Source organism: Ananas comosus, linkage group 3 (assembly GCF_001540865.1).
Source record: "Ananas comosus cultivar F153 linkage group 3, ASM154086v1, whole genome shotgun sequence".
Lineage (NCBI taxonomy): Eukaryota > Viridiplantae > Streptophyta > Magnoliopsida > Poales > Bromeliaceae > Ananas > Ananas comosus.
Window position 1 is genome coordinate 14,492,274 of NC_033623.1, and position 25,963 is coordinate 14,518,236.

At 36.0% G+C, this 25,963-nt stretch overlaps 1 protein-coding gene across 5 annotated transcripts; it reads right to left on the reverse strand.

Moving 5' to 3' along the window:
- Positions 1 to 25,531, reverse strand: LOC109708163 (tripeptidyl-peptidase 2). Of its 5 annotated transcripts, XM_020229788.1 has the most exons (35): positions 25,112 to 25,503; positions 24,076 to 24,154; positions 23,906 to 23,979; positions 23,003 to 23,112; positions 22,820 to 22,900; positions 21,418 to 21,504; positions 21,194 to 21,336; positions 20,382 to 20,532; positions 20,173 to 20,295; positions 18,875 to 18,958; positions 18,589 to 18,776; positions 17,225 to 17,399; positions 16,993 to 17,114; positions 16,820 to 16,899; positions 16,463 to 16,521; positions 12,999 to 13,028; positions 12,739 to 12,893; positions 11,665 to 11,843; positions 11,061 to 11,173; positions 10,498 to 10,668; positions 9,289 to 9,417; positions 9,070 to 9,170; positions 8,865 to 8,982; positions 7,344 to 7,423; positions 6,550 to 6,622; positions 5,878 to 5,963; positions 5,753 to 5,804; positions 5,528 to 5,662; positions 4,662 to 4,730; positions 4,118 to 4,210; positions 3,068 to 3,163; positions 2,879 to 2,977; positions 1,968 to 2,060; positions 990 to 1,184; positions 1 to 738 (listed from the first exon to the last, which is right to left on the reverse strand). In XM_020229788.1, exons 1-35 carry the CDS (start codon positions 25,443 to 25,445, stop codon positions 580 to 582), a joined length of 4,116 nt encoding a protein of 1,371 aa, XP_020085377.1. In that variant the 5' UTR covers positions 25,446 to 25,503; the 3' UTR covers positions 1 to 579. The 5 variants fall into 5 exon arrangements, 4 of the variants coding, with proteins under 4 accessions (XP_020085377.1, XP_020085375.1, XP_020085378.1 ...); XM_020229786.1 differs by having other exon boundaries at positions 12,739 to 13,028; positions 25,112 to 25,505; XM_020229789.1 differs by lacking the exon at positions 12,999 to 13,028 and having other exon boundaries at positions 25,112 to 25,502.

Sequence of the window (25,963 nt, forward strand, 5' to 3'; positions counted from 1 at the left end):
AAAAAGAAAGAAAAAGCAACATATACACCTATAAAATAGAAACAGCTTGTCTACATACACAGCCCAACAAACATTAAAAAAGGTATGAGTAAAAGTTTTCAGTGCAAATTTGAGGTATCTAGGGAGTGCATAAAGAGCAATTTGTCAGTGAAAATGCGACAATGACACGATGTCATCAGTGTTCCAATTTATAGCTAAATCCTACAAAACATTTTCAAACGTTTCAGCTCATGAATGAAGGGAAATATATCACTCGGCAATCCGACAAGAGGGCTTGTTTGGCCCTGCAGTGTGGCCCATGAGCAGGCTGCCCCGCAATGCTTTTTGGGAAAGCTCCAACATCGGAGCTTCCCAATTTTCCTCTTTTTTGCGCGGTCATGCACCGCAAACGGGCATGCGACAGCGCGGCCAAACAGAGCCTAAGCCTCACTCCTAATAGATGTCAGCAGTAGCCCTAAATAGATGGCTAATATTGATCGTTCATAGTCTATGGTGACGACATAAATACTTATTAGTCTACACTGACGAATAAATAATTTTGGTATACAGTAAACAAACATGGAAATTATAGAGATGGAATTAGAACAGAGGCAAGCATGAAGGAAAGCGCACATGCATCCACTGCTTCTCATAGGAGCCTACGTGAGCCCACCCGATTTCATCAAGCAGTTGGATCCTGAGATCATAGAGCTTCTTCTTTGGTGGCTCAGACTCGTCTTCAATCACATCATTTAGTACCTGCCATCATGAAAACACAATACATTCATAAAATCTGGTCCCTTCGTGAAACTTCAAGTTTATCCCAGGATACCATCAACAGCATATAAACGATAAAAATATTTTACTGAAGTAATGTTAGTGGGCAAACGAACATATTTCGTATGATCTTATTCTTCACAAAAATCTGCACTTGATAAAAGAAAATTCAAACAGATAACGAAAGGGAAAACAAATAGAAAACCATTCTTAGAGCGCGAAGAAGAACATGCCTTTAATGCTGTTCCAAGTCTTCCACATCGTCTTTCATGCACCACCACGAGCATGGCGTATTTTGCAGACTTAACATCCACCCATTTTTTCAACTCTTTGTAGTTCTCTTCAAATATATCTGACTGATCACCTGCCTTGCTAAGAGAGACAGCTTGCCCGAGATCTTCGTCAGATTTGTTTGCCGGCTGATCAACCTGCAACAAGAAAGGACTACATTATAGATAGTTGAAAGCACATCCAAGCATGGATTTAAGTGCTGTGGCACAGAATCATGCTGAAAACTTACTGGCACGGTGCATGTCGGACCGTGCTGATGCAGGCGGTGATAAAAAATACGTGTGTTGACACATAATGGCATGAAATATTTATTTTTATTTTCTTTAGCAACAAAACAATCTAATGGTTTATTATGTATCTTTCTCAAATCTTTTGAATTTCATTGAGAAAATTATTTACTAATTTGAAGAATAGAGGGTTTTGAGCTGTGCCATCAACATGGGCTGTATCGTGCCGAAATCTTGTAGGTACGATATGACACAATAGATAAGACCCGTGCTGATAGGCACTTAAATCCTTGCATCCAAGTAAGATAAAAGAGTTGAAAGATGCATAACATAATTATCTCCATACTGCACAAAATGTAAGATTGCATACTGAAATTAATTGAGTTGTGTTGCAAAAGCTATTTTTTTTCCCTAAAGCGAAAACAAAAACCCAGAACTTCTTATTACAAACCCAATAGCACTTCTCACCATCAACCTTCACAACACGCTTCTCACTTTTTATCTTATCGAAGGAAAAAAAAAAAATTCTTAACAATTTCTCAAGGTGAAATCCTGAGCTTGAAACAGTCAATTGCTTAGACCAGCGAGCTAGAAGTTACAGGACCAACCATATGCAATATCAAAGGCTTTTAAACATCAGACTAGGGCTAAAACGACATTGTCCAGATTATTATGAGTAGGAAGCCAGTTTACCTTGCATGATTCAATGTCGGCAAGCGCCAACCCCTTTTGATATAAAGCTTCGGCCAATTGGTCCCGTGTTGCTTCCATTTTCTTCTTGACTTTCTAGTTAAGAGTAATTGTGCAATAGAATGTAAGTAGATATATGGCCAACTAAAAATTATCATATAATGGCTTATATGGCATGGCTTATGAGGGATGACTTTAGTGGATCTCAAAATTCTAAACTTTACTCTTAGGTTTTAAAAAAATTACAATTATATTGCCATGTCTTGTGAGGGATGACTTCTAGCAGATAACAAAATTGTAAATTTTACTCAATGGGTCTTTTAAAAATAAAATTATTTTGGACTTAAATCTTAATTTTTTTAATGAAAATATTTAAAATTTCTTCAAAAACCTTAATTGAGGGATTGTATGCGGAGTACATCATCTACCTTTTATATACGATTTTCATTTCCTGTTTTGTCTTAAAAAAAATAAAGGAAAACTCAGAAGAAAATCACTAATTCTTACATTTCTAATGAATAATTGCAAGACTCCTCCACAAGAATAAGAAAAGAAAAGAAAAGACAGAAGTGTGAAAAAAAAATGAGAGGGGCAGTGACAAGTAGGGAAAAAGAAAAACGGAAAAATAACCACAACAGCACATCCCCGAGATGTTCAATGGCACCAACTAGGAATCAAGATGTGCAAAGTGGAACATCCCCTATATCACTTTACTTTGGCTCACGTGATATGAGAGAGAAGTATCATCCCCGTAATCCATGAGCACTACTTAGCATGGCTACGCATCATGAGCAGCACATGAACCCATGGTATACTCCGAATATAAAACAAGCTCATAGCTTATTCCAGACACTTACCAGTTAGGATTGTTAAAATGACGAGAATATAAAAGAAATGGAGAAGAGAGTATTCACCTCAGCCTCTTCCTCATCAGGATCTGGCTTGAGAGAAAAGTACTTTGCCAACTCTTCTCGATCAACACTATCTATAACCTCATTAGCTGCAGTAATAATCTGAAAAAAGGAAGCTCCGAAGGAAACAAAATTACAAGAACAGAATGAATTAGTTTTAACCATTAGAATATCAACATGAAATATGCTTGCCTCTTCACTATGGCTAAACTTGTCCTCATTAGCAGCTCCTGAAAGCAAGGACTCCAAAATTTTTGCAAGCAAAGGCGTATAATTTGGATACTCCGACTGCACAATTAGAATGAAAGTTATTTATCTGATTGATATTACTTCATGAGGTAATTCTTCTTTATGCAGGTTATGAAAATAATGACAATGGTTTCAAAATCAATCTCCTCTTCGCTACGTCCCTAACTTTACCTTACTTCCCTTCCCTGTAACAAAAATGGTAACTCTAACCAAGTTGGTAGCCACTAAATTTTGATGCAGACAACCCAGCATTTACGCAACGAAATAGAGGAAAATACAGTAGTTATCAGTGGGTTCACAACAGACCTTGTTTAAGTGGCTATCACAAGTCCATATAGTCATCAGCAACAGATATACTAATTACACAGAAAGCATCACGAAAAATAGATACACTATTTAGCTTAGGCAAAAAAAAGTAAGAAATAAAAAAAAAGCAGCAATTGTAAAAAAGCCCAGTCTAGCATGTCGTATCATTATCATAAGTAACTAATAACCCTAATTATGCTGAAAATTCATCTTCACTCCGAAAAGATGGGATAAACACTGCTTAAAGTGCAAGAATCCAACAGCAAATCCTAGGAATGATGAAACCTAACCTAACAAGAACAACGGACTATTTTGCAAATCGAAAGAATAGAAAAAATAATTAAAAAAATCACAACTCGGACCACCATGGAGCATCAGCAACAACTAGAAAGCCAGCATAAAATGTCCAGTAAGGAGAAGTCCAACAACAGACTCTGCCAACAGGTGATAAAGTAAGGGTAAAAGAACTATAAAAAAAGAAACAACATGGATGACTAGCAACAAGGATTATATATTCTTTGGACTACAAAATATTTCACACTCGTAAAGGTGAAGAGACTACAACCAGATTCTAGTTACCTTATATCATATGCTACTTCAATTTATATCCATGCTCTTTCAACTGTAAATTACATGAAACAAGAACATCCAGAAACATAAAGAACATCTAGCTGAAAGAATCAATACCTTAAAAGAAGCAGTAAGTTCCTTCCAGACTGCTTTCTCTTCTTCAGTATCTCGTTTCAGGCTAGAAAGAAATTTAATCTTAGCGTCCCGCACCTGTTTGAGGAACGTAAGAGCTTTAACATGGTGGCAAGCCTACTTGAAACATTTCTACTCAACTGGCGTAGCAAAAGAACATTGGGAGGTATGATGACACCAGCTAATTTTAGGCAGTAGCCACAGTCAAGGCCTAGCTCAATACACATGGTGAGTTCCCACAAAACCAAAAGCTTATGCTAGTGGGATGTGGGTCTTTCCATTTACATGGCCACCACTCAATCAATAACTAACCAAAATGGAAGCTCACGCATGCTCTAACGACCTTCATTGACCACTACTAGCAAGTTTTCTACAATAAAAATAAAGCAACTGACTGATGATTTCCATTTTAATGATGCAAGCATATGGATACACCATAGCAGAAAAAAAAAGGCAATCCAGGATAAGGGCAACTAATATCTTGTACAACAAAATATAGCCCATAATGTATACATTGTAAGTTGAGTACCTCTTCCTCTAGACGCTCAGAAACACTCTTGGTGCAAGCAGAAGTGCCCTTTCCTTTATCCTCATCAGCCTGTATAACGCATGAATATACATCAAAACAGTTAGTTGAGATTGCATATAGTTTCATTGGACACAAGCTCTATTTCGGTACAGCCTATATTGAATAAATATTCAAGAACAACATGACGATGGACCAAAACAAATTAACAATCTAACAATGACACCAATTATAAACCATAACTCTAAGTACTCAAAGGAATCCACAGCAGAAAAAGAACATAGACATGAAATATTTTGAGGACAATCAACAGCTACAGTAGTAAACCAGCATACACAAATTAACTCTTAAAACTAAGTCAAAAGATCCATCAACTAATGTGAATGTCTTAAAAGTAATGGTTTTGAGAATCAAATATGGTATAATGGGAAAAGGTAGCTGATATTCAAGTGAAAACAAAAAAATCCAGGTTCGAAATAGCTGTTTCCTTGTACAATGCTCCTCACTATTTGGTCCTCTGATAACAAATAACTGTACCTCTCAGCATTAAGTATCTTTGATTTGCTTTACTTTTTTGAGGGAAAGTTGGTATACTTGCGAAAAGCAGAGCAATTTACACAAATGGAGCTAGAAATGGAGCTTTTGACTTGGATTAAATCAGACAATAAACTAACTTAGGCCAATTCATTCACAGCTTGTTAGCCTCATGATAATAAATGTCAACGTATTATCACGACAAGCCGGAAAACTTGGAGGCAGCATTCATTCACAGCTTAGGCCAGTTCATTCACAGCTTGTTAGCCTCATGATAATAAATGTTAACGGGAAGAAAGACAAAAAACAGTTATGTGATACACAAGCATTCTAACCTTGGATGATGGGATAAGATAAGAAATGTGATAAGATGCTGGAGATTGTTGGTTGTTTTTAGTGTCGTTCTTATTGTTCAGTGTTACTGTACCATATGATATTGATCCAAGCAATACCGCTCCAGGTGGAGCATTCTGCAAAACAGTACATTTATCACAAATAACTAACCAGAAACCAATACGATAATAGATAGTTTTCATCCAATTGGAAACAAATAAAAGTACCTTTGGAAGTTTTTCTTTCAATGGTGGGCCGACGAAAAATGCTTCCGGCAAACTGACAAGACAGGGAAGTTCAGAGAAGGTCACGAAATAGTCAGTGAAAATAAACTATTAGAAGTACACTATACCCAGGAACTAAAACTGACGACTTGAAGGCGCCATTTCCTATTATGGGACCATCAGGTTCAGAGAAAAAGCTCAACTGAATGTGATCCTGCATTTACAATTTACCGTGAGATCTGATAAATTATTGTTTTCAATGGTAATAAAAGTGCACAATCATGCATATTAGGGGCCGTTTGGTTAGATATAATTATAAATGCAATGTAGTTAGAGATGCATGCAGTTGGAAATACAGCAGTTATAACTACATGAATCTTGTTTGGTTGGATGTAGTAGAAAGCACTGCAAGTATAAATAATTTGTTTGGTTACATGCAGTTGAGAAATAATTTTTAATATTTTATTATTTTATATATATGATGGTGAGATTACCTCCAATGTAAAAAAAATATATATTTTTTATTTAAAAAATATTGAGGTAAGCATATCTTTTATTTAAAATTACTCTCTCCAACTGCTGTAGTTGGAACTGCGGCCAATTTGGGTGTAGTTCGAACTGCTGCAGTTGGGCCTCCTCTTGCAGTTCTTACTGCAGTAATTGAAGTTAAATACATTAAACCAAACACGAAATTTGCATTTACATGCAGTTACAACTACAGTGCAGTTGCAACTACATGCAACCAAACGGCCCCTTATTGCAGAATAAAATAGAATAGAATGTCCTATTAATAGCCTCACCTTTTTCTCTAACTTCCTTTCAATAAATAAAACTAATTGCTTCATTTTCTCCAAGAAATGAATATTTTCGTGCCTGCGGAAATGGGAAGAATAATTAAAATGGCTGTTCAATTTCAAAGTTTTTGCCTTTTTTTTCAAAAAAAAAAAAAAAAAAGCTTTGGATTGTTTTGTGAAATGTTTTACTAAATTGGTTATACATTCAAACGATCAGATTTGGTAAAATTGTACACTAGTTAAGGGAGACTACTTCACTAGATCTAGAGAAGAATTTTGAAATTACAGAGAAATAATGGATGAATATTTCAAATCCACTAATTAGTGAGCAAATTTCTTTGGCAAAATGATCTGTTTTGGGGTTGGTTTCAACTGGCAGTACAAGGCAGGTTGCAGTTTGAAAGTTTTTGCTGAAACTACAAGCCATAAATAGAAGTATTAAGTTTCTCAAAACATGACAAATGCCTAAGTAGTTTAATAAGCATTTAATTGAAATTTCAAAAAGGCAAATGATGTAACGACAACCATCAGTAAGAAACTAGTTTATACTTTTCAAAGAGATCTGTTAAGCTCATTGTTCACATAATTTCTCCCAAAAAATTCATTATATTACTAAATATGCAGCTTTAAGCCTGCGGGATGGCGAAGGCCTCACACTACGATTAGCTTGCACTTGCGGATGATGCTTCCACGTGAAAGAGAGTTTGATAACAGAGTAAAATATCCATAACATAAAGGAAAGATTTCCACAGAAGAACCACATATCATACAGCTGAAACATTTGTTGCAAAAAGTAATACCTTATATGTAGCTGTAATGTGTAATCACCCTTAGGAACTTTTACATAATCAGGGTAGACATCACCTGTTGAATAAACACGCTATGAAAGAAAAAGAAAAAAAAACAAAAATAAGCCTCCAATTAAAAAATGAAATTGCAACAGAACCATTAGAAAACTACCGTCATTTGCATGAAGTCTGCACAGGGAGTGACTGTTGTACTATACTAAGACCAAAGATTAAAGTGCCCATCGGTACTGACCATATTCACCGTGTCATATGGTGCCAGCAAAATATCGGCACGATACAGTCCCCGTGCCAATAGCACAACTCAAAAGTCAAAACTCTCTATTCTTGAAATTAGTAAGTAATTTTCTTCACAAAGTTCAAAAGATTTGATAATAATGCATAATAAATAATTGGCATATTTTGTTGCTAAAGAAAAAAAATATTTCATGCTATTACGTGTTGGCACACATTTTTTTGACCGGCATGTATCGGCACAGCCCGGCACGCACCGTGCCGGCAAGTTTCCGGCGCAACCCCGTGCCACAGCACTTTAATCCTTGACTAAGACTTTAGCAAAGGCATTAAAACATGACACAGATTCTTAGTAAAGTATCAGTTAATAGACTTAAGATCAATTCCTGACAGTCCTATCGTTGAGAAGTATGACTTTCTGGTTTGCCTCAAGTTTTGCTTATATATTAGGTACTGGTTCAATATCAAAGTAAATCCTCCGGGATTCCAACTTCAAGTCACTGTTCGTGTCAAAGTAAAACCTAAAATTGAAACTTAAGAGCCACTATAATCTTAAACATAGGAACTCGAAAAACAGGAAATAATTGGTACGGCTAGTATCATATGAGTAACTAAAATTAGTCTTGCATCAACGGCCAATACAGCCCCCAGTTGTAAAGTATCAGAAGAAAGTTTACAATCAACAGAAATTCCTTCAGTTAGGCAATTAGGATGGTTCACATCTTGTTAAATCTTTCCCGGCAACTATAATCCTCAATTTGAGGAACTTACAACTTATCGATAATATAATTATTTGGTCGTTCTAAATTGTTAAGGACACTCCAGTCAGTTCACATGTTCCAATGATCCAATCACCCAACATGTTACAAACAACTTATATGGTAATTAAAAACAACCATAAGACCTTCCATCGCTAAACCATAAGAAAACTATAAAACGACAGCAGCTAGGCAATTAGTAAGTTATTAACTCTTTATACATATTTCATTGTTATGTAAATTGTAGATGTATGCCCTACGGAAACGAAAAAACAGAAACGATGCTAAAAATTTGGGTCATGTGCAACCAGATGCTCAAGATATTACAAATTCATAGACAGAATAATATTATTCTGAAATCAAGGTCATTTTTAAGAAAAATTCAAATAATTAGCTTGCTGATAATATATTGGTCTAATATATATGCGTGTGTGTGTGTGTCAGTGACAAACTGACAATAACTCACATAAGAATGATAACCAAACTGAATGAATATTTACTCAGTGATGGTCAAGAAAAGGACCTTATTAGAATCTGACAGAATATAAAATTGAGATTCAAATTTATTATCATATATTCGGTTATTTAGTAGGGGGACGCAAGGCTTTATTTCAGCTCCTTCCTCCAACTTGAACTTGTAACTGCAAACAGTACACAAAGCACATGAATTTAGAGATAAAAAATGTTAATCGGAGTAGAAGTAATTTGGAAAGGAATTAGGAACCAACATTAACGTCAGCGCCATAATCTGCTTGCCAGAAGGTAATTTATCACGATTTCCAGGAAGCAAAATAAGATTAGAATCCACAGGCCTATATGATAGCTTCATCTGCGCAATGTCATTATAATTTTTTTAAAAAAAAGGAGAAGAAACATGATCAATAGCAAGAATAACATTCATTCACAATAGCAAATGGTGACTATAAAATTTTAATAGATCTTCCTACCTGGTTAAGGGTAGCAACAGGCATAAGTTTCTCAGATGCCAAGAGTGATGTAGCAACAAGTCGTCTTGGTGACTCACTTCCGTCAAGTACCACTGCCTCTAGATTGGTACTTATTCCATGAAAGACAATCTAGAAAGTCAGTCAAAATAAACCAAGTTGAGTCTAAGATTTCTCAAAATGCTATATTTTCAGAAATACGTGTATATTTCAAAGCAATGAAACTGGATAAAGTCTAGCTTCAGTTACAAGATAACCACACAGTTGATATCCTTAATCCTTCCCTCTATTAGGCCCACATAGCAAATCTTAGATCATATGGTAATCCAATGAACTGATTTTGTTTTAACAAGAATTTTCCATCCCAGTCAACATGGTCTAGCACGCTCGGCACATGCTGCCCATGCCGTTCATACCGATAAGCCCGTGCCACCGTGGTGACATATAAAAGAGGGTAGTCTTTGTCAAGATAAGCTAGCATACCAAGCCAATGGCACACCAGCACACCTTGCGCCAGTGGTATGACAATACTTTATGATGAAAAGGAAATTGGGAAATGGGTAGCAGAATAAGAATAAAAAGAGCAAGTATGAAAAATTAAAAAATAGCTGACGCATGAATTTTGTATTTCCATCTTGGGAGCTCTAAATATTCATGTGAATTTGGAAAGCTGCAAAAGAATTTTCATCTATGCATCTACAAGCAAAATATGGTGTCTCCAGCTATAAATGCTGAAATATGTGACGGACTAGAAAAACCATAAGCTTGCACTACGACAATCGTAAAGACAAGAAGCATATTACTTCCTCTTTATATATCCCTCATTTTGAGGGCACAAGAAAGACCTCAACAAACAAATCAACTTGTCTTAAAAACATAGTGTTCATTAAATTAAGGACGAAGAAACAAAATAATACATAAAATTTCACTTCAGGTAATAAACTACCTAAATAAATGATCAATGTCAACCTGCTAAACCATAACCTCCCTAAATAAAACAGTGAAAATCTCCAATTAAAGACAAGCTTGAAATACTCCATGTAGTCAAATCAAATAGAAGGGCGAAGAAACAAAATAATAATGCACAACCAGCAACCATGTGAAAACAATACCTAAATATGAATTGTGATAGAGAAGTCTTATGAAGTATCTAATTTATCTAAGATGATATGTGATTGATAATAATTGAACTATTCCAGCAAACTGAAGTACCTCAAAATCAACAAGGGTAGCTTCATCACTACCTATGCCACTAGACCAGAACTGAGCAATAGCCAACTCCATCGTCAAACCACCTTTGACGGGAAAAGTGAAACTTTTAAGAGAAGGAGAAGGAAACGTGACAACTGCCTCCCACTTAATAGGCCGCTCCAACGGACATATCTGTTAAGCAGAATGTTAAGGCATGCAGTTATAAAATGGAAGGATACAATATTTTTTCCTTTTTCCTTTCTTTTTTTTTGGCATAATATACCCTTCGCAATATGCGAAGTTGCACAAAAAACCCCTATGAAGTTGTTTTTACATGCCTACTCCCAAAAACCTTTCTCATTTGCAGGTGTGCCCCAGCAAGATCCATATAAGAGAGGTTTTTGCGTGTATACCCTGGAAAATACCATGAGATAAAAACAAGTTATAGGGATATGAACAGAAATAGAAGCTTTGCAGGAGTCCTTGCGCAATTTTGCATATTTATTAGGCTGCCAAAATAAAATCCAAGGAGAAAATAGCATATCATTTGATCATTTCTCTACATGCTGGATGATGTTCTGGACCTGAACAGTATCAATGAAGAATCTCCGGGCCGTATCAAACCCTGAAGTTCGCATCGTGGCCTCTGCCCATGTAGCGCCAAGCGGCACATCTATAAACCTCCTTTCAATATCGCCTGTTATTAATAACATTATGGAAAAATATAAGAATCCATACGCATTCAAAACACAGTGGTCATACTAATGAACATGGGTGCACATTGTCATGCAAAAAAGAAAAAGCATATAACACTAACAAGCAAAATAAAATAGGAAGAACACATTTAAGAAGCAGAACTGAAGGTTCTTATCAAGAACAATTAAGTTACCTTGGAAGTTGTATGGATGACAGTTACCGATAGCCTATAACTATCCAAATCTGAGTTAAGCACATGAACAACGTTTTGAACATTGAAGCGCGCGCGCACACACACACACACACACACATATATATATATATACCTACTTTACTAGCACAGCTCTAGATAAGCAATAACAGTATGTATTTTGGATATGAATCCAATGACAGCATTATGTGAAAAGCAAATCTACCATTTCTATTCTGACTGCAGCAATCACTAAATCATATTTATGTTTGCATAAAATATTGACGTAAAAGCATTATCACCTGGTCGGAATGAGAGATTTGAGAATGAAAATATTGGTGGCCGCCCAGTCAAGGTAAGAGGCTTGACAATAGTGATTGGTACACGGAAAAGAGGACCACGCCATGGAGCTTTGCAATCAATGCCATAGATCTCGTGATAGTGCAACCCATTGCTAATAATAGTAGGATCCACAACTATGCTGCATATGTTGGAAATAGAAATGTCATATACCAACTGAAGCAATAATTTTTCCAAGATCCGTATGGACACATCCAGGTTTCATAAATTACTTAAGAGCCTAGAATAATGTTAGGTAGATGACAATTTTCTTAGAATGTTCCTTACACTACACGGGCAAGGTATGTGGTAGAAACCCATATAACATGCTGATTCTCTGCAGACAGCAAAAACCAAATCAACTCTCTCCAGCTTCTAGCTAGAGAAACTTAATGGAAAATTTCAATAATACTAAAGGCTTCTATGTACAACTCTCCAGCTTCTAGCATCAAAGAGAAGTTTTGAGTTACAAAGATGCACGACTATAGCTGGCTGCAGGTTTAATTATGAGCCTAACATGTAATTTTCAAAGATGGGAAGTAGTTGCACAGATGGTTATCCCAAACGATGTATCCATTGTTTAGTCAATTAAGTACAGGAAATCTTCTTAAAAATATCTTGGTTTTTTATCCATCCTACTGAAGCCCGTAGTCTGCCAAGCGCCAACTCATGAAAAAGCTTCTTACTGTCAGAAGAGAAATAGTAGATATAGGAGTGTAATAAGAAAGAACTTGCATCAAAAGTCAATATCCTGTTGGAAATCCTCATGCATCAAATTAAATTCTATTCCACTAATGAACATTTACCAGTAAATGGGTTTGAATTGAAATATCACATAACAGGGAATGATAGGATTGAGAAGAGTAGGAAACAATTGCAGCAGTAAAGAATATCAGGACACAATGATAATGATGAGAGCATCTGTAGTCCAAAAAGTATAATGGACATTCTTCTGCTGTTTCAAAAGCATTTATGTATAAACCATATGATATTATGTCACCATGAAAGGGGAAAAACAAGGTAGAAAGAATACAAACTTGAAACTACGTCCATTGTGTGTCAATAGAAGATACTCAGGAGATTGGACAATCGATTTATCACTGGAAATCAGTTGTATACACTCCTCAAATGGAACTAACTGTTCCAAATTACTGGCATCTTCATGAAACTTTGGGTCAACTTGCACAGTCCACTGCACAAAGAAAAGGGTATGGTACAGTTTTATAGCGGAACAGAAGAAGAGAAGTATGAAAATAGAAGGAAAATAGAAGGTAAATAGAATGTAGTGGAAAGTAGCCTCTGAGACAAATTCTGCTGCTGCAGCTGTCTACACATCAAGAACACAAATGAATAGGTAAATGTATCGCATTTATAGAAGAAACATTACACTTCTGAATGAGGAAATCCAAAAACATTAAAATATAAAATCTTCTACCTGACATTCCATCATATCAACACAAAGGTACAACTAGAATGATAAAAAAAAACTCAAGCAACACAATTCTACATCAAGAAAAAAGGCAATCTTATCCTAGAACAGATCAAGGATTGCGGTGGCAGGGGGTAGTGCCCTAACACGGAGGTGTGCCGATGGTTACCTCGCATAGTACGGCACAAGCATGCCTCCGTGCCGACACATGACACGATTACGTGCCGATAGATACGCATGACTTCCTAATAGCACGTTTTGGCACGACTTTATATTAGTTTTTTTTTTTCTCAATAAGCTCTTATAATATTATTTTGAAAGTTTTAGTCAAATAATTATGAATATTATCTACATATATAGCTTACTATACTCGTCAATTAATATAGTGGTAAGCTTTTCTATATGTAAGGTACAACTATACCTCATAGAGAATAGAAATTAAAATACAATAATAAAATTCACGAGTACAATAATTATTTAAATTTATATCTTTACAACGAAAAAACTGCTTGCAATAATAACAAAATTATTAAAAAATTAAAGAAAAATTGTTAAATCCACCAAAAGAAAAAGGAAAAAAATTCCCACTGACGACATAGTGGGAGGGGAAGGAACAAAAACCATCGGGATTTGGGGGAGGGGAGGAAAAAAAAAATCCATCAGGATCGGGGTTTGGAAGGAACCACCAAAAAAAAATTCCCATGGAGGCAGAGGGAAAGAAAAAAAAACCACCAAAAAAAAAACCATAGGGAGGAAGGATCCATCGGAAGGGGGATAAACCAATGAAAAAAAAAAAACCTATGAGGGGTGGGGCGAAAGGAAAAAAAAACCTATCAAGGGAGGAGAAAAAAAAAACCTGGGGGGAAGGAAAGAAAAAAAAATCCATCGGATGTGAAAGGGAGGGGGAAAGGAAAAAACAAAAAAAAAAAACAAAAGAAAAAGAAAAGGTAAAAAAAAAGATTCCTACTGCGGGAGAAAAGGACACAAAAGCCCACCAAAAGAAAAAGAAAAAAAATCCCACGGACGGGGGATGGGGGTAGGAGGAGAGGGACTATTGTGATGGGGGAAGGGGGGAGAAACCACCAAACCCATGGTGGTGGGAAGAAAGAAAAAACCATAAAAAAAAAAACCCATCAAGGGAGAGAGACTACCCAACAATACCCATCGGGGGGGAAGAAGAAAAACCATCAAGAGGGGGGAAGGGAGCAAAAAAAAAACCACCCAAGAAAAAAAAAAAAAAAAAAAAAAAAAAAAAAAGAAAAAAAAAAACCACCACAGGTCCTACTGGCAAAAGCTGAAACTCCGCCGGTCCTATGATTAGGAGAAACACTATATTAAAATTATTCTAGCTTTTTCCCTTTTCAAATTTTAAAACTTCAAATTTAAACTTCCCCAATCCAAATTATTCAATTCATTTTTGGTTCCTATACATATACGTGAGTCACGTTTGATGCCAATTAAGTTGAGCCTTCTTTCTTTTTCAGTCCTTTCCTTGCTAACTCTTCTCACTCTACAAGATATATATGTTCTTACGTGTGACAACGTGGTCTTGTTGATAATGGAAAAACGAAAACAAAAGTACACATTCTCGATTCATCTATTTTGAGCTAAACAAACTAAATATTGTATCCACACTAACCAAATTACTTCATTGAGTTATTTCCATGATGGCATCTTATATCCACCACAACTTTGCTATTAATGTGTCGATAGTAGTTGCCAGTTGTGGGACAATTACTAATAATAGCATGAGATTATGATTGAAGATATGCTTATTCGATTAATACTGTAAAAATAAGAAGTTTTCTTTTAAGGATCATTTGGTTGCAGAACTGTATGCAAATACAAATTTCATATTTGATTTGATATATTTAATTTTAATTTCTGTAGTAGGAACTATATAAGGAGGCTAAATTACGCTTAAATTGACAGCAGTTCAAACTGCAACAGTTGGAGAGAATAACTTTAAACAAAATTTAGTAATATCTTTTTAATTATTTTTTTAACTTTAATTTATCTCTAAATAAATTTTATATATTTTTAATTCATTTATACTATAACTATTTTTCATATGTATTTCATAATATTTGAGAAAACGTGCGTATTATGTGAGAAAAGATTAGCACATATGTCATAAAGGAAATATTTAAAAAGATATTACTAAAAAAATATACTTTATAAAGANGAAGAAGAAAAACCATCAAGAGGGGGGAAGGGAGAGAAAAAAATAACATCCAAAAAAACTCATAAGGGAAGAATAAAAAAAAAACCACCAAAGAAAGGGGAAAGGGAACGAAAAAAAACATCCAAGAAAAACCCCATAAGAGAAAAAAAAAAAACCACCAAAAAAAGAGGGAAGAAAAAAAAAAACCACCAAGGAGGGGAGAGGACCATCAAGGGAGGCATCAGAGAGGAGGAAAGAAGAGAAAAAAAAAACCATTGGGTGCGGAGGTGAGGGGGGATAAAAAAAAAAAACCAAAAAAAAGCCATCATAAAAAAAAAAATCTTATCAAGTTCATAAACTGTAGATTCATCAAGAACAGCTATATAGAGAGATGAGAGAAAAAAAAAAAAAAACCCATTTGAGTATGGACGGGAGGGAAAAGGAAATAACCAAAAAAAAAACCACCAAAAAAACTTTTAAAAAAACTAAGGGCAGGGGAGAAGAAAAAAAACCACCAAAAAAAAACCAAAAACCCATCAGCGAAAGAGATGGGGGTGGCACAGTAGGGAGGAAGAAGAAAAACCACAAAAAAAATTAAAACACATCGGTGGGCACAAAAAAGGTGGCGGCATCGTTGAGGGGAAAGGGGAAAGAGAGAAAAAACCAACGAAAAAATAATTAGCACGGTCGGCACCGTGGTAAGACCCGCTTGGGTAGTTGGGTATCGCGCTATCTCGCGCGATACACAACGGGGACCACCCCTGTACCGTGCTCCCATATTGCGGACAAGGTAGGTGCAGCCCCATATCATACGATATAGGACGACACTTTAAATCTTGGAATAGATAGGACATATTTTCGCAATTTTACAACAAAAGTTTTCACAATAAATTCAATAAAAAAATCTTAATGCTGGACAGTCAAAGTCACTACTTCACATTATACTTGTTGCCTTTGGACTTCTTTTTATATTATAGAGAGCACTATGAATCTCCTTTGGCAAAAGTTTCTCTAGTGAATTCAACATTAAGGGCTTGAATGCAAAATACATTATTTAGTAGTTGATATAGAAAGATCTTTATCAACTACTAAATCATCAAAACATTGACCATGCTAAGAGAGAGAATACAGGGACATGCTGTTCACATAAACAAAAATATTATCTTACCTCGCTGGTTTGAAGACAAGCAGTACTCTCCCTTAGATAGATTCCTCGTAATATAGGTGCTGCAAGTTGTACCAGATGTTATCAAAGAGAGCTATCACTAAATTCTGTTCTCAACTATCATTAAGCAGGGATTCGAAAATTATTCCATAAACGTCCACATATAGTCTCCATACAAAGAGCAAAATTCATTAAATTCAATCAAGAGACACAAAATGTAGATAAAATTAGTAACAAACAGAATTCATTGATTGTAATGAAATTAAGAGCTGATTACAAGAAAAAGAAGAAGAGTTTTCACTGTTCAATAAGTTCAAAATGAAGCAACTAGCTTTGAGAGAAAAAAGGTAAATGGCTCACTCGATTTTCCAACTTGATTAATTGAAACTCTATAGGAGACAGATGGAAAGCCTTTAGCTTGTCGAACATACTCATACGCCCTGCATGAAAGCGATGTAACGTTCATATCGCATTCAAAATAAAAAAAGTTGCATTCAAAGCACGATTTGATAACCCAAAATAGAGAAGCTAACCTATCAACTTGCAAAAGACCATGGCCAGTTGTTAGTTTATCTGCAGGCACATCCCCAATAGAAGTTGTAGTGTTTTCCAGGGCTTTTCGTACCGCATATGGACTCACAGGAAGACATTCAGCCTGAAAGACAAATGTTGGGTATGTGACGTAACCTTTTCACATTCTTTTCCGACCTAGAGAAATGAGCGGAGATCCCATTGAACAAAACAACTTGAAAAGGATAACACAACCTTCATCGCACCAATAAGAAGGGCTACCCCACCACACGCAGAGGGAGATGCCATGGAAGTTCCATTCATAAGCATACGGCGCTGCAGTGTCCATGTGGGTACAGGAGCCACAGCTCCACCAGGCGCACTTACACATACACCAAGATCCCCATCAACTGTAGGACCTCGACTAGACCTGCCAAAAGACACGATAGAGTAACATGTTTAACTTGAGGCACACATTATAAACAGGATTTATAAGAACAAGCAGCGAAGTGAAGAGGGGGATAAATAGAGAAATAAGTTAAAGCATATGCATTTACTTAAAACACCTGGCTACAAATGGAAGAAAACACTTCAAAGGTAATTTGTATTCTCTACATCAATGTAAGCATTTATATGTTGTCTCAATTCAAAGCAAAGCAGCAGAAAAAGTAACTGTGATTGGCAGCTCCTGTTTCTTTGAATCCATTAAAAAGGATTCTCCAAAAACAAGCAATTTTCTCAGCTAGGTGCATGTCCACAATAGCACCAAAAAATAGATGCACGTACAGTAGACATGACAGCGAAACAATTATATCATCAAGAAAATATAGCAAATACATGCCAGTTGTTCTCCACATGTATGTGCAAATTTTGTCAAAACTTAGAAGCAAGGATTTAAGTGCCGTAGTGCATAAAACTTGCCAGCATGATGCGTGCCGGACCATGTCAATGCGTGCCTGTCACAAAAAAGATATGCATACCGACACATAATGATATAAAATTTTTTTTTTCTTTAGCAACAAAATATTTTATATGTGTATTATGCATCTTTATCAAATCTTTTGAACTTTATTGAGAAAATTACTTACTAATTTGAAGAATAGAAAGTTTTGAACTGTGCTATCAGCACAGGAGCTGTATAGTGCCGATATTTTGTTGGCACGATATAACACAGTGGATACCGCTCATGCTGATAGGCACTTAAATCCTCGCTTAGAGGACTATCAGAACTCCTTCACGATTCTCTGGAGTATGCATAAAAACTAGGACTACGCAAAACAGCCTAAGAATATTCATATGTTAGCTAGTTTTAGCCAATCTTTGTTATTCACATAATTAACAAATAATCATGTGCAGTGTACACGCCATTTCTTAGCAAAAAGTTCTCTAAATTCTTTTTTTCTCAATCAAATCCTAGGACAGATATTGACCAGAACAATATCTAGATATTGAAATATGACTAGGAAAGGTAAATGACCTTCTTGTGCACTTGCAAAATGTTGAAAGGCAGAATCTCTAAAAACAAAAGGAAAGTGAACATCTACAAATAACATAATAGAAAACTATATACAATAACAATATAACACAGTGACATCTTATTAAAAAAACTAGAGCATCACCATGTATATTCCATTCCCTCAGATGGAGGTTCAACCACGCAATGAGCCCCAGCAGCCATTGCAGGGGAGACATATGCACCAATGCCTATTATGCTTGAACTAGTCCCACCAGGTGCACCTACAGTGCTTAGTGCAGGTCCATTGTTTCCAGCACTACTTATAAATATCAGGTGGTGCTTGTCTACCACCTTTAAAAAGATATCAAGTTAATATTAAACCATTAGAAACAACTGGTGAAGAGAATTCACAATGGACATAAATAATGACAAAGTATTATAGAGCCTACCTCATTAACAAGATCAATAAATCGTCCATAATCAGGCAGAAGTGTAGGCTCTCCATAGCTCATGTTGATGAGATCACATTTGTGCTGAAAAATTGAATATGAATTTCAACTAACCAAAAGTTGTGTACAGGAACTTATTTCAAAAGCAGAGAGGAACCAATTATGTTGTTTGTAAATCATTTGTGCATGTACCCAAATTTTGATCAACAGAGACACATGAAACACTTGCAAGGAGAACCGATTCGACAGATTATTTGGGTTATTTCGTCAAGAGTTGATGTCCTTTTACACAATCTATTCAATTCACAAGTAGGTTAGGTAGACATGGTAATTATATGCGACAATAGAAAAGAAAAATGGTGCACACAAGTACATAAAGCAGACCTAACATGCTTGGTCCTCAATCATTTTGACATGAGATAGAAGACAGCAAAAGCAATTATCATACATTATTATTCAGCCAACATGGTGCTTTAAAAAACATAGACCACATTTATTATTGTTGCCATTTCTTAAGCACAGTCTATATGGTGGATTGCATTGGGAAAAAGGATTTATCGGAGGCGTCTAAGTGAGACACACCACTCCCTCCCATTGGATAGCACTTAGTACGAATCTCAATGAACCATTACAGCTATCCTATGGTAGAAAGGGGTGGAGGTGCGTTTCACTAGACGCGACTGATAAAATCTTCTCTGCATCAGGAGAAGGCAGATTGCACACAATCACAAAAACTTAATAATGTTTTTCATTTACTTCTTTTGCCTCTTCATTTTTTTCAAAAAGACACTGCATCGCATATGGTCAGCATACCTTAAGCTAACCAACATAAGAATTGAGAAGTCTATTCATCTGCACATCCAATCACATAGAATTTGTGTTTGGAAAACCAAAGAAACAGCAAAGATGACAAATGAGGCTTTGGCATGTCAAGAGACATATGCAAGTTATGCTTGCATCTAAGACCCTTCCAATAGTTGTTGTTCTAGCCATAAATTTACTGCCAATTTATGGATTCTCACTGCCCTTGGAGCCCTAATTCTGTGCACAGAGCTCATACAACAGTGAGCTATGTTTCACAGCGGTAACATTAGAATCAGACTATCAGTAGACAATAAAGTATAAGAAGATGTGAAGTGCTTAATCAAGCCACGAAAGACTTAGAAAAGGCTACCAATTTTAGAAAGTTACATCATATAGAGGTATTTTAGCACTGAAAAATAAACATTCAACAGTATCTAAAACCTTGTGACCTCAATTTCACTTCGAAAATCAAAATCTAGAAATAAATTAATTACCTCCACTGCAGCAATTAATGCCCGAACCAGACCAGTTCCAGTTTCCATTGAGCCTAAGCGTGTGTCTCCAATCTTACAGGAAATCAACTGAGCTCCAGGTGCAACTCCATTTAGCAATGGCTCCTGCATAATATTGCTTTCTTAAAATTGTTAAAGACAAAAATTGTAAATAAAAAGTGAAGAAAGAGTATTAAATCATTTAACAGTACCTTGGGATGGAATGCAGTTGCAATACCAGCAACATGGGTACCATGGGGAGAGCAATCAGTTACTATACTTACAAGATTTCCTTCATCATAAACATTCGTAACAAAAGAGCAAGCATCCAGTTTGCTAAATACGCCAAACTTCCGTTCAATCCTACAGATGAATTTCCAACATAATGTATATACTCCAGTTACAGAATCCGTATAATGGTAAAATGAATGTTCTTTTTTTCATTATGCATTAGTGGTTTGAGATAACAACATATTCAAAAGAAGCAATAGAAGCAGAAATTGCTGCTCCTGCAGCAGCAGTAGCAGCAAGAATAAGAAGAAGCAACACTAGCAGAAATTGCTGCCTCCAGCAGCAGCAGTATGGCAGCAGCAGCAGAAAAAGAAGAAGAAAGGGCTGAATCTGAAGCAGAGGAAGAAGCGGAAATAGAAGTAGCAAAAGCAGAAGAACAGAAGCAGCAGCAGCAGCAGCAGAAGAAAAGACAGTAGTAGTAGCAGAAGAAGCAGAAAAGGAAGAAAAAGCAGCAGAATCAGGACAGCAGCAGCAGAAGAAGCAGGAGCAGCAGCTAAAGAGGAAACAAAACGAGGAGGAGAAGAAGAAGAACAACAAGAAGAAGAAAAGAAGGCAGACAATTGTACCAACTCCACTAGAAAATTAATAAATCTAATACTATATAATTCAAGGATATATGATAATATATAAGCAAGATATATTGTTAACTGAAGCTAAAGAGAAAAATACTGAGATTTGCAGCATTACATAACAAAGAAATCGGCAAAAGAAAATATGACAACTTTGCGCACACCTGTAATTTGTCAAAGGAACAAAATCAGCCAGTTTTTTGCAGCCTGGGTCATCCTCAAGACACTGTGTATCTACAGCAACCCTCCATACCTCACCATCATTCCAGACAACTATATCTATTATAGGTCCTCTGTCATCATAACTCTATAGTGAAAATTATTAGAACTTTTTTAAACAAGTAAAGAAAAATAACATTACAGCCTCGACAAAGAAAATTACTCTTACTTCTGCTTGTTTCCTAAGGAAATCGAGTCTATTTTGGAGGTCCTCCCGTGTCTTTTTTAACTTAATATCTTCTGCTTTACTGTACTTCTGCAAAAACATGTTCACCACAAGTAATTTTGTTAAACCACTACAGTTGAAATATTGGCATACCGAAGGCTAGAACCATCTCAGTATGTTCCTGAGCAACATAAAAGCAAACAGAGCAGCAGTATCAAGTCCAAATCTAGAAATACACAGCAGTGTCCAAAATATCAGGACTGAATTGCGTCTTTTTGGGCATGCAATTGATTCTTTTTGCTTGAAGAATAGTTGGAGACAACCCCAACATTCAGCGTCTTTTTTGTACAAACTGAGGGACCCTTCAATTTACGCCAACAAAATCTTCTGTACTACCGATCAAATTTTTGCATCTACTCAAGGTATACACAAGCTACAGACAGGCTATTCCCAAAATAAAAAAATAAAAAAAAAGGTATGCATAAGGAGGTTATGCATCACATGTCAATAATTGGCTAACACTAGGAAACCAAATTAGATGTGAAGAAATCATAATTTTATGCTCATTAGTTAGTTATTTCTTAATTTAAATGTCTTATAGGCTCTAGCATCAACTTTAAACTTTCTATAAATTTTAATATAGTATTTAAAATAAAATTAAAGATTCTCATCCCTTTACATTGTTGAATCTTTTATGCCATTGCATTTCACTTAAAATACAATCATACCACTGCATTTTAAGTTTATTCCCTCGAAAATTCTGTCATTATGTACTTTGTCCGCCTGAGAAAAAAACCTACATTTAACCCTTAATGTTTAGACTGTCAGCACTTCACCCCTAAACATCACATTTTTCCATTCAGGAATTGTTAGGAAGTCTTAGAAATGGTCTACCATAAAAATGGTATTAATTCAGATCATATTTTACGACGACCTAAAGATTCTTGAACGAACAATGTTGAGTCATTTAAGTGCTAAAAAACTAATATTGAGGGGGCTTAAATTGATATTTTTATATTTAAATGGTGGCAAAGTGCAAATTGCACAGATTAGAGGGTGTTTTGAGCAATTTAGCCTTTGAATATTTTAATTTTATATAAAATGGACAGTATATACAGGTGCTTCCTGCATATCAATTTGCCTTTCAGCATTATAAACAACACGTTAGAATGAACCATTATATGTACGATTTGTTCTCAATTTATCGATGTAACACTGACAACATTCCCTGGTCTTCTTGAAGGGGTAGGTATAAAAGAGTGTAAACATTGACAAATAGTACATCTATTGTTTACATGTATCAACATATAAAGTGGAAGCGAAGGGAAATAGTACATAAGTTAACTAGAAAGGAACAAAGGATTGAAAGAAGAATCCAATAAAGCAACCAGCCGTTAGTATTAACCTTGTCAAATTCATTGAGATGCTTTAAAGCCTCTGAAATTGCTTCCTGATTTTTCTCATCCCACTTCTTCCTCCTTTCTTTCTGTCATAATTAGTGTTATGCAACTCGCAAAGAAATAAAAATCACTATGGAACAATAGAATGAAGGAACAATAGAATGAATAAATTAAATCCTGTGATGTACCTTCATCCGAGAAGCAAGAGTATCTGTAAAGAGTTCATATATTAATTTACAGCCAACATGCCACTCTTGAGAAGGATTTTTCCATGAGGGATTCACAAACAGCCGTGTTCCTAAATATCAATAAAGGCTTAGCACATAAAATCTTACTGTAGGAAACTACTACTTGGGCTAGCTATCCAACTCGTTGTTTGCGAGCCAGCTCTGTTTGGCTCGAAAATGAGCTCGAGATCGATTGCTCATTTAATAAATGAGTCAACACGAGCTAGAGTCAGCTTGCTTGTGTTCAACTCGAATAAATATATATATATAAAATATAAATTTCTACAATTTAAATTTTAGGCCAACCTAAATGTAAAGAGACTTATATTTTGTGAATTTTAATTATTAGATTAAAATTCTAATTTTCTAATTTTCTTCCAACTTTTTACCTAATAGTAGGGCTGGCAACCTAATTTGCTGTTAGCGAGCCCAGCTAGCGTTCGGCTCGTTAATAAACGAGTAAACGAGCCGAACACGAGCTGGATTTTAAAGAGCTAGCTCGTGTTCGGCTCGTTTACTCGTGTGTTCGGCTAGTTGACAGACCTACTTCCATGCAAGTCCTCTCCATGTCTTTTTTTTTTTCCTGGAATATATCCAGACTCGCAGTGAACATGCGCAGGACGACACGTGTCATGCACAGACACGGCTGTCTTCAAGCCGCATCAGTGTAACATAGTTACGAACCAAATCATAAACAATTTATATAGATAATATGCCATTTTAAAACATTAGGGAGGAGAGGAAAAGATGTAAAATCTTGATTGCAACCTCCTTATTTAATATAATAAGACACTGAAAAATGAGAAGAGAAACCAGTTTTTGTTAGGATTGTTCTTTCATTTAACTTAAAGACAGAACATGAACCTGATGCCCCTACAATACAACAATCAGCATCAGCCTTCACCACTTTGGAGGTATCAACATCTCCACTCCCTGTGCTGCATCACAAAGCGCACAATTCAGCGGATGGTCACAATAGATAGCATTTTAGTTTGCTTGTTAATAACATACAGAAGTTCAAATTAAACAATTACCAATCGAGTATGTCAATGATTTTGGGTTTGCCATCTGACGTCACCTGTAGGCCAGCAGCAGCTGGGTCAACGCCAGAATCTGAAGCATAAAATAGATTCTTATACTATCTTGAATGAAATGTGGACAATTCTGATAAGGGAGAATGATTACACATGCGACACAATCCGTGAAAATAACAAAAAAATAAAATAGGTGATGTGATCTTTGAATATTTCATTGTCTGAAGGAAAAATGCCATAAAACAACATCGAGATTGAATCAAACACATCAATGGACTTCCTAAAAACCGTTAGGATGGACTTCTTGCAAACAATTCATGTACAGCAATCTGTCAAAGATTTAAACAGAAAAGGAATGTTAATTTCCTTATTAAGGTATCAACAGGTCAAAATAAGTAATCAACTACATGCTCTTTCATGGGCTCACGATTTCAAGAAAAGAAGACATCAAACTAAATCATAATCAAATTGAACGCACCAACGGACTTCCTGAAAACTCTGGAACGGGTACAAGAAGGATTGAGAAAGCCCTACGAAAGATCGCGATGTGCACGCCCCTCCCATTGTATGGACAATGAGACTCAAGGAAGCGAGCAAATCCAAAGATAACATCAAAATCGAATCAAATGCGTCGAGAAAGAATAAAACACAATCTGAATCGCAAGAAACGTTTCAATAGACTTATGGACAACTCTGGAACGGACGTAAGAAGAATCAAAGTAATAAAGCAACATCAAAATCAAATCAAACGCATCAAGAAACAAGCCATTAAACGCAATCAGGTCGAATCAAAAGCATCTTCATACTTCTTCAAATCTTCGGAACAAAAATGATCAAACAGACCTCACCGATAAGCGCAACAAGGACGCATTCTCCCATCATATACGAGGTTGGATTGGAATAAGCAATCGAAGCCATAAAACAAAATCGAGATCGAATCAAGCGCATTAAGAAACATTCCACAAAAACACAATCGGACTCGAATCGAACGCATCGCCGAACTTCTCGAAAACAAGAAGGATCGAGAAAACCCTACCGAAGATCGCGATGACGACGCCTCTCCCATCGTAGTTGGGATGGGACTCGAGGAAGCGATCGGCGCCGATCTCCTTCTTCGGCATGAGCGAGGCCAAGAAGGTGGACTCGCTGAGTCGAAACGCCTCTTCGCTCTTCTTCTCTTCGCCGAGCGGAGCAGAGGAGGACGACGAAGGCATCGCCCTAACAATCGCCTCGCCTCGACTCTTCACCTTTCTTCTATGTCTTCTGAAGCAGAGGAATTGAGACGGAGGAGAGAGAAAGTGAGAGCGAATAAATGAGTGCGGAGAAAAGAAAGAGAATCTCTCGGGTTTATATACTGCAACGTTCCACATGGCGTGGGGTTTAAGCCCACGGCTTTAGTTTCGGGGAAAATTATTTTTGGGATATTTTTGGAAGAAAATGAGGGGCTTGTTCGAAATTGAAAATGCAGACGAATGAGGCCGTTGCGACGGGCGAATTCGGATATGCTCAACTAATTGGTGGAGGCGGTATATATTACTTATTTTCATTATTTATTTAGAATTTTTTTAAAAAAATCGTAGATAACGGTGACGAATCTTGTGGACTGGGCCTTTTTTGTGCATCACGAGGGGAAATTTCTTTTATTATATTATAATTATTCAGAAACAAATGTTTTTTTATTTCAAGTAAAAATTTATAAATTTATATGATGAAGATCATTTAAATTTGGCTATCAATTTTTTTAAAATTTTAATTGTATTATTTAAATTTTTATTTATTTGATTTAAATCGGTCAATAATATTTTAACTCTAAAATTTAAGCTATTTACTTACTTTACTAAACTTATAGTTGTAACAACTATAAGTCTGTAAAAATAAACAGTATATT